This window comes from Panicum virgatum, chromosome 4K (genome assembly GCF_016808335.1).
Source record: "Panicum virgatum strain AP13 chromosome 4K, P.virgatum_v5, whole genome shotgun sequence".
NCBI classification, from domain to species: domain Eukaryota; kingdom Viridiplantae; phylum Streptophyta; class Magnoliopsida; order Poales; family Poaceae; genus Panicum; species Panicum virgatum.
This window is the reverse complement of record NC_053139.1, coordinates 932,227-941,834: the sequence shown is the minus strand read 5'-3', so window position 1 is coordinate 941,834 and position 9,608 is coordinate 932,227. Positions and strand designations below refer to the sequence as shown.

At 43.2% G+C, this 9,608-nt stretch overlaps 1 protein-coding gene across 2 annotated transcripts; it reads left to right on the top strand.

Moving 5' to 3' along the window:
* Positions 1 to 1,441: 1,441 nt before the first annotated feature.
* LOC120702389 lies at positions 1,442 to 3,183 on the top strand. Of its 2 annotated transcripts, none has more exons than XM_039986174.1 (3): positions 1,442 to 1,709; positions 2,596 to 2,687; positions 2,782 to 3,183. In XM_039986174.1, exons 1-3 carry the CDS (start codon positions 1,587 to 1,589, stop codon positions 2,951 to 2,953), a joined length of 387 nt encoding a protein of 128 aa, XP_039842108.1. In that variant the 5' UTR covers positions 1,442 to 1,586; the 3' UTR covers positions 2,954 to 3,183. The 2 variants fall into 2 exon arrangements, with proteins under 2 accessions (XP_039842108.1, XP_039842110.1); XM_039986176.1 differs by having other exon boundaries at positions 2,778 to 3,183.
* The last annotated feature ends 6,425 nt before the right edge of the window (positions 3,184 to 9,608 follow it).

Sequence of the window (9,608 nt, the reverse complement as noted above, 5' to 3'; positions counted from 1 at the left end):
TCACTTCCTTTTTCTTTTCAGATTTTCCCTTTTTTACCTTCTACTTCTATCATGTGTTGAAGTTCTCTTGATAACTATTTTCATAAAACTCTTGTGCTAAAAAGTATGTCGAAATTTGTACAAGGAAGTTGTATGATGATTTTACGAGTAAAAAATTGTGCAAGAAATCTTTCTGACAAAGATAACATCATATACGTTGTACTAAAAAGTTATCCTTCACAAATTATTTGAAAAAACTATGTATCAAAATTGTATGTATCGTAAAAGTTATGCTAACAAAATAATTTTTAAGAAGTTGTTAAGAAAAAATTATACGTAAAAGTTGTGTGTATTGTAAAAATTATGATGAGATTTTATCACTCGGAAGATGTGTGTGAAAAATTATGTATACAAATTATATTTGCAAGTTATAACTTTCTGAGAATAGAAAGTTGTGGAGTAACAATTTTTCCAGAAAAAGAAACATAGCTCCTGCTGGAGATCGAGCGCTGGAAGCGCTGCTGGCGCGCGCCCGCTTATTAGCAGGGGCCGTACTCTATCGCAGACAGCTCTTTTTTTTTTTGAGAAACCGGGTGGAATTGATTTATTGATATAGAAGTTTACATGCAACTCTTACAAAGACAACCCTGATGATAACAAAATTACATCCAAGTCCTTGTAAGACTTTCCCGGTCATCTTCGACGCTGGCCACCGGAGCCGCCGCTCGACGCACCATCCCTGGAAAAGAGAAACGCCAGAGCTGCTGCTTGAAGCTGATTCCCAGCTTGACGAAGGAACTTCCAAAGAAGCGACACACAAATTTAGCGCTCTAACAGTTGGCGCACCGAAGAAGCCGATGCACACTTGGATCGATGAACGCCCGAGCAAACCGTTGCCAAGAGAAAGAAAATCTGGCACCTCAAGACCTGCTGGCGACCTCCAAGCAAACCACGACGAATCGGCCCCAAACTGAAGACTCCAACCCGATTTCTCAGGGGAGGAGGGAACAAACCTCACAGGCACATCCGTAGATGACTCGACGAAGACGACGCAGCCGCCGGAGAAGCACTGGAGGGACAAAAGCACCGATTGCCTGAACCCTAGGCCACCGGGACGAGCTCTCCTTCGCGCCGCCGCGGACGGAGTGAGGAACCCTAGACTAGCTACAACAGAAAAGTGTATGTACACCGGCCACCGATCTCGCGGCTCCTCTCCACCTCCGGCACCGGAACGGTCGCCGAGCGCGAAGAAGAGCCGCGAGATCGACGCCAGGACTGGAATCGCCTCTCCGCCGCGCTCTTGAGTCTTGAACTGTAGCAAGGGGAACGAAGACTTCCGGCCTACATGGACTCAATTCTATCGCAGACAGCCTGATAACCGCGTCGCGCGCGATGAGAACCATTGGGCCCATTAAGGCCCACAGAGGGTTCGGCCTGTATATATTATCATATACTCCCGCACGCGAGGGCCAGAGAAGACACAGGCCGCAGGGGGTCTCCGGCCGCAGGAGGAAGAAATCCCCAATTCCCCACCCCGTCCCCAAACCCTAGCCGCCTCCTGTGGTTTCCGCCTAAGCTCTCGAGGGAGAGAATCTAGGTCCCCTCCTATGGCGCTTCGCAGCCTGGCGAAGGGGACGTGGGGCCCTGCGGCTTGTGCCCTCCGCTGCCGTTCGGGCGCCGGTATGCCGGCGGCAGCGCCCTCACGGTTTCTTGCCTCGGTCCGCAATCAGGTTCGTCCCTCCCGTCTCCGTGATATTATAAAAAAAAGTTTAATCGGTCAATTTTCGGTCTGATTTGCGCGCATCTCCCATATTTGATAAGATGCCGAATCCATCAACCATATCATTGTGACCAACCTGCTGTTAAGCCAAAATTTCCCAAGTGCAGTCAAGGACACATCCTTTACCGGTTAGATTCATCTTTAGATGCTCTCCCTCCTGATTATAGGCTTGTCTCTTTGCTTAATTCGGGCTTTTTTGGTTGAGCCTGCAGAACGCCGACTGCATAATTACTTGCCAAGTTGTGTTGTTTGCTGTATTCACTACTTGGATTGAACTCTCTGCTAAATTGTACATACTAGTGGTTGCAGAGTGGACATAGCACTATTTTCCGCTATGTAGGTGGTTTGGATAAAATTCGCATATGCTGTGTCCCAGGGTAGTCTATAATTGATACTTGTCAGGGTAGTCTGTAATCGATATTTGTTAGGCACACTTCTGCCAGTGACTTCAGGCTGCATTTTTGTGGCGGTCTCTTCGCAGAGAACATTTTGTCGTCGTGTGCGCACATTATCTGAGGTCACTGCAGAAATAGTCCCACCAATTTTGTTTGGTATATTTGGAAATATAGGCCTTTTCCAATCTGTTAAATGTCTACGCAAGTTGTTGCATTCATTTCTAGGATCTCAGAAATACCGTGATGCTCCTCTGAGAAATGTTCAAGCACTGACTCACAATGCTCCACGTTACATGCCATTGAGTTGTCCTTGTCTTTGCTATGTTTAAGGGAAAGCACAGGTGGCAATTTGATTTATAGTACTGACTAATATCAGTAGATAGCAGTAGTTTCAATAAAGCATGGTAGCTTATTTTAGCTTCATTGTTATTTAAATTGTAGGTCAAAAAGCACAACAATGGAACTCGAAAGGAAACTTCAGACGAAAAGGCCCTTATAATGAAGGAACTGGACAAAGTTTTTGAGGCTCTTAGGTGAAGGCATTATGATTCATTATTTACATGATTCGACTCACATGATTCCAGACATTTGATCTTTTCTTCTTTTATGTTTCCCTGTGTAAGGCAGCGCGACAAGGATATGGAAAAACTTCAAGGCGAGGTCAAGAGGGTTGTCAAGATTTTTGCCGTTTCATTTGTTGGCTTATCTTCGTACTCATTGTTTTGGAGATGGAAGGACGGAGAGTTTACACAACCTGCTGTACAGGGCACTTCCCATGAATAACCTATATTGCCCTTAGCAATCGTTGTGACATACCCCATGATGTTGCGTGATATCTTGTATCAGTCAGCTGTGCTTTTGTGCCCTGGGTAATGTTAGATCAGTGCAATTATATATTGTCGCTGTCATTTGCAAAGCTTGCAGTTCATCCTGTATTTCCATGGCTGGAGCAGATTTGGATGGATTGTTCAACTCATGTAGTACAATTATATGATGCTCAGCTAGTTTTTCGGTGTAGTTACTTTTCTAGTGCTGTTTGTCTTACTTATCAGCGTTGTGCTGTGTTGCTCATATGGGTGATTTAGGGAATTAAGGTTACTAGCTGATGTGGAAGATTTGCTGGTACTGGTAATGAAAATCGATAGGCAGATATAATGCACCTTAACCCCATGCACGTGTATAAGATATATTACTGCTGGCCTTTTCAAGATTTGCTAGAGGCTGTTTAGTTTGTCATAAGGTGGTTGTCAGGATGAAACGAGATTGTGCTGGCATGGAAGTTACAATTAGCAAATGGCGATATGGCAGGGGTTACAATTAGCAAATGGCGATATGGCAGGGAACATGTCAAAAGGTTAAGGAACAGCAGTAATTGCATGGAACTAACTACAGCAGGTTGTAAGATTCACCTGCTGTTTTTTAGTTGCCTGTTGATTCAGTTAGCCGAATATCTGCTTGAGAATCAATACTTTTGCTCCAGTGGCTGGTTCATTAGGCCTGCAATCTTGAAAAGTTCAGGTCGTTGGCGATTGTCCTTTCTGACACTTGCAACGACGTTGTACAGGCGGCGACTTTCTGAACTGAACCATGTGCTTGGATATGTACAATCTGAATCGTCATCTTCAGATGTTCAGATTATCAAACAGAAAATTGCTATTATAGGACTCGAAACATGTATTTAGATTATCAAATGAATTAAAATGGGCCTAATGTCATGTATTCCGAAGTGCTAATGTTTTGGAAGTTATTTTAGCGAAGCGAATGTTAGGAATCCTATTTTAGCGAAGCCGCTTGTTTTGAGTCATATAATAGCAATTTTCTCATAGTATGAACAAATATGAATTGAACACATGCATGGCATCGGCTCAGCTCAGCAACATGAAACATTTCCTTGTCCCGAGAAAATGACCTAGGCTCTGTTTAGATGCGTAAAATTTTGAGTGTAAAGCATTGTAGCATTTTCGTTTGTATTTGATAATTATTGTCCCGCATGGATTAATTAGGCTCAAAAGATTCGTCTCGCAAATTATAGTTAAACTATGTAATTAGTTATTTTGTTTAACTATATTTAATACTTCATGCATACGTAGAAAGATTCGATGTGACAGAGAATCTTATAAAGTTTTGGAATTTTGAAGGCAACTAAACAAAGCTCTAGTCACCAAAATGATACAAATCGCCGTACCAGAAGAAACCATAACGGGCAAAAATGCACAGAGGAACGAACCACCGGACCGGAGTGAGGGGCGGGGGTGGGGATCGAATCACGCGCATGCGAGCGAGAGATTTTGGGAACGCGAACAACGCCTCCGAAGCAATTAGCAGAGCACTCTTATCCAAACTTGGTCCCGGCATTATTGCGTAATTGCGCACGTCTTCTTTGACCAGTGCATCATCCGACTATGAACACGACTCGAATTCTCACTTTGATCTCTGACCTACTTGGATCGGATGACTTCTTCGAGAGCTCAAGTTGACTGTCAGTTACACTGTTGTTTCCTATAATTATCCTGCAACAAATTTGAATGAATCACACATGTGGGCCGATTTGTTAGGCTACTTTAGACCGAAGATATAAAATCTGAGGTGAATGAGGTTAGTGTGACAGGTTTGGTGGGGGGTCACACGGTGACCCCCGAGCAGCGCCCGGTAGGTGTTTTTTTTTATGGCAATGCTCGCTACTTTATTTAACCTGCTGTGGAATCACAGACCAAAAGATTGTTTACAATACTTGGGAGGGGATGCATCCAAATGATTGGATGATCCGGGTCCCGTTCACGACCAAAACGAGCTAGTGCATGTGCCACAGAATTACAAGAGCGATAAGCATGGACAATCGACGTCGAACTAAACATAGTTGCCAGCATGAACTTAGCCTCCCTGAACAGCACACCTCCCGGCGCCAAATCATATCATACCCCGTCGTCTGCAAAGCTTTAACCAAAGTCTGAGAGTCAGACTCCAGAACAATTTTTTGCATTCCCTGGGCTGCTGCTGCTTGGAGCGCTGCAACACAGGCGTGGGCCTCTGCGCATAACGCGTCTGTCACCACTGCCAACTTTCCTGCACCTGCCATCACCGCAGCACACTGATCATCGTGGACGACAAAACCCAAGGTTCCCAACGCCTCCTTCTCCCAAAACGCAGCATCAACATTAATCTTCCAAACATCAGGCAGTGGTGGAACCCATCTCTGATCATTTGCCCTTACAACCATCGCGCTTCTGCCAGCTTCATCTTGCTGAACATGTTGAGTTAACGACCGAGCTTTAAAAATGACTCCATCAGTGCTTCATCAGCTTCATCGGGTTTCTAGGGATGGATTTTGTCGATTGGTGGATAAAATTCTTGAATTGCCTCCCAGGGGGCACAGGAGACGAACAGACGTAGGCATCTGAACCGTCTCCATGCGCCCGGTAGGTGTTGGTTGGATGTTAAGCTTGTTAAACGCAACGACAGTCAAGGCTAAGAAGATTTTCTAGGCCAGCCAATAAAGTGGGATATTCTTTGGAAGAAAGCCTGTATTGTTTGACGAGATTTTTAGGACTAGGGAACTGGACCGGACTACACGCCAACCAAACTTCCCTTGAACAGACTTAACTTGCGGCGAGTAAACCTAAGGCCCATCCAGCACAACGGGCCGAGGCCCGTGAATCTTTTATTTTCCATCGATTTTTTTATTTCTATATTTATCCAGTGATTTGTGTACTCTTTCTTTTTAATATATATAAAAAAGTTCAATTTACTCCCCTCAACTATAGACAAACTCTGGATAATCCTATAAACTATAACTTGTTACAATTTACCCCCATAAACTATACCATTTGTTCACTTTATCCCACAATACAATCTGTCTTTTTTGTTTCTTTGTACACAAATTGAATTTTAGTTTCAAATTTTGCAGAGCAGTAGCGGAAATCAAAATGAATATTTATAAAAATATTATAATTTTTTCCTCGTTAATTTTCATATAATTTTGAACTTCAACGATTAATTTATTATTAAATATCATAATCTATCAAAATAATGATTAAAAAATTATGATATATTTTTTAAACATGCATTATGATGTGTACTGTTAACTTGAAAATTTTTAAATTCAAACTCTACCTATGCATGGAGAAATGAAAAATAAAAATTATATTAGGGGTAATTTGAACCAAAGGTTTGAAGGGTAAAAATAAATCAAACAATAGTTTAAGAGCTTATCTAGACTTTGACTATAGTTGAGAGGAGTAATTTGAACTTTTTCCTAATATATAATCGTCTCTAGAAAAAATTTTCAAATCTATCTTGTGGGATACGAGTACCCCTGCGCCCATCACTGACACAGGTGTTAGTCGGTCTGGGCCTACATCTGACAGAGGCCGACACGTGGGCTCGTTTGACCATGGACCGTTGACCTATTCAATGCTGACGTCAGCAAGCCATGTGGCACGTCCAGTGGCTGCCACGTGTCACTAATTTTTTATTTCTGTTTTCGAAATACTTTTATTAATTTTAGAAATGCTTTTAATCTTACAAAAATCATAATTAATGAACCGTAGGTCAAAAAATTATGAAATCAGTTTTATAATTCTTCTAAAATCATGATCTACCTGTTAGAGTAGAAATTTTTATTAATTTTTGCATGATAGATAGATAGCACTACCAGCAGCTCAACATGTGCCCATGTTCCATCAGGTTACTACGTTGGCACGTCTATACTGCACAGTGTACGTACCTCTTTCATTGTCCACATGATTGGTGTCCAAATAATCGAGGCAATCATGTACATAGGCTGTTTCCTGCTCAAACCGAATAATCCTTGCTAACTCGTTCAGATAAAGTAAGCAACAACCCTCACTAATCCAAGGAATGACGTATAATTGATGCGGATATATATGAGGCCTTCCATGTCTGCTTATTTGCTTTGTTTCCAGCCAGGATGAGGGAGAGATCTTCAGGCCTCGGCTGGGAGCTTGATTGAACAGGTGCGTTGCTGAAATGTCCATACGAAATGGGAACATGCATCGTAGGCTAAGTGTAACGGCCCAGGGTTTTAAATAGCCAATTTAGGGTAATTAGAACCAAATTATGCATCATGTGCTTGAATTGCTTGAAAAAGGATCTTTTTGTAATTATAAAAGGTTATATGTGTAATTATAATTTTATGCAAGGTCCTTTCTTTAGTTATGTTGAATAGGTTGTGTAATTATAACTTTTGTGGAGGGTGTTTTTGCAAAATTCAGTGCATTTAATGCATGGCAGCAAAATTTGCTTTTAAGTCTATGTTTAAAGTGAAAATACATTGAAAAAGACAAAATTCCTGGAATTCAAAATCCCTCTTATGTTTTCAATTTTAGCTCTTGAATCTTTGATCAAATAAATTTTTGCACAACATCAAAGTTGTAGATCTTGAAAAATTGAACAACTTTCATGTTGGGCACTTTTTCATTTGAGCCCTATTTTAAAAGTTATCGCTAGTTTACAGAATGGTCCCTGGAATTTTTGGAAATTGCGTTTGGGTCCTTTTTCTTCCACCTCCAGCTCCTTCCTCTGTTTCCCGCCGACAGCGCCGAGCACCGCCCGCCGCCGCTCTGGGCCTGCCGGAGGCCAACTCCAGTTTCGCCGCTACCCCACGCGTCACCCCTTGACCCCTGGACCCACTTTCCCCGCGCGCTGGAGCTCCCTCCCTTCGCCACGCCGCCCAGAACCGTCTCGCGGCCGCCACCGCGACGCTGCCGTGGCGAGCTCGCCGTAGAGCCCCAGCCCTCGTTCTCGCACGCGCCTGGGCACTACAAATAGCCCCGCAAACCATTCCTTTCGTTTCTTTCCCGATTCCCCAACCCCAGACCCAGGAACACCACCGCCGCCGTCCGCCGAATGCCGGTGAGCTTGACGCCGCCGTCGGACCGCCTCTCTGCAGCTCCTCCGCCCGCGCTGACCACACCAGTAGCTCCGCCTTGGCCCCGCGAAGCTCACCCACCCCTCCTACTCGCTCAATTCCCACAGGAACAGCTCCGCCGCCCACCCGAGCTCCGACGAGCTCGAAGCTCACCGCGGAGCCGCCACGGCAGTCCTCCTCCGCCCAAATCAACCCTCCCACGAGCATCCCACACTCACACCGGTGCTCACCGACTCCACCCTCGCCGCCCAGTGCCATCGGAGCACCCCCGCCGACGAGTTCCCTCCGCCGCCGACCGCCTGCTCGCGTCGCGCCGCCACCACAGGCCACCCCGACCTCTATTTCGGGCATCTACAGGTGCGCCGTAGTCCCCTCTAGCTCCCTGACCTCTCCCTTCTCGCCGCCGACGCCTCCCTTCACCGGTAAAGGCCGGTTAAACCCCGCGCCCCTCTCTGACCTTGGCTAAGGACCTCGGGTTGGAATTTGGAAAAGCCCAGGGGGCTGTCTGTGAAGCTCAAGACACATATGAATAGTGCCACTAAGGACTTCTTTGTAATTTTTGCTGAGAACTTTGAAATTCCATAGAAATTCATAGGAAATTCAGAAAAATATAAACTTTGATGTTTTGGAATCCTTGTACAAAGATGTATGCAGTAGAATCATAATATGTTAGGCTTTTGTTGAAAGTTTTTGCTGTACAAGTGGTTTTGTGTCACTAGGTAACTAAATACTAGATGTTTAATCTTTTTGTTATCTGATGATTGAAAGCTTGTATTGCTCTGAAATTTTTATGGTAGTTTACTAATGTGCCTCTAGCTTTTCTATAAAAATTTCGTGATCAGTTCTCATGTGTAGCTTTTTCTTTGATTTAATCCTTGTTTAATAGACTTTAATTATGATAAATAGTTTATGCTGATGATAAATCATGAAAATGTTTCTGAGTGATCTTTTTGAATAGTTTAGCTTTTAAATAAAGTTTGAGCCCCAGTTCATGACTATAACAGGAGCTAAAAATGATTCTTGCTTAACTGATGTCTATTTTGTTTATTTTATAAGAATTAATTCTGTGTAGATAAAATCATGAGAAGTTCACAGTAACTGGTTAATCCCTGTGTAGATCTCCTGTTAAATTTTGAGCTTCTGATCTGCTTTAGTTTGAGCTGTGTAATTCATACTTGTTCTAGATGTTATCTGAGTGAATGAATTATTCTGAATAAATGGTTTGATGTTTTGGCATGATTTTTACAGGGTAGATTACTTTGTTCATTTTCTGTTTAGTGTAATTTTGGTAGAATTTATTGCTATTTGTACTCTGAGTTGTTGATTTATTAGCAATCCATGGCTTGCTTGTTATAAGAAACCCCCTCACTTGTTAATGAAGTTAGTATAACTTGCTTGTGCTGTTGATCATGATGCCTTGTGTAGTTAAATTTGTTATTTAACTACTCTATAAATGATTGCCCATGTGTGTTTATAATGTTGTTCTTGCATTACATATAGATACGACTACTTTGTCAGACGGGACGTACGAGCTGATCCCGGAGTCTGACGGAGGTGATCTCGAAGC

Coding starts and splice junctions, on each gene's coding strand:
- LOC120702389 (XM_039986174.1), top strand. CDS start 1,587: ATGGCGCTTCGCAGCCTGGCGAAGGGGACGTGGGGCCCTGCGGCTTGT. Junction 1,710..2,595: donor TTGCCTCGGTCCGCAATCAG/GTTCGTCCCTCC, acceptor TTTAAATTGTAG/GTCAAAAAGCACAACAATGG. Junction 2,688..2,781: donor AAAGTTTTTGAGGCTCTTAG/GTGAAGGCATTA, acceptor TGTGTAAGGCAG/CGCGACAAGGATATGGAAAA.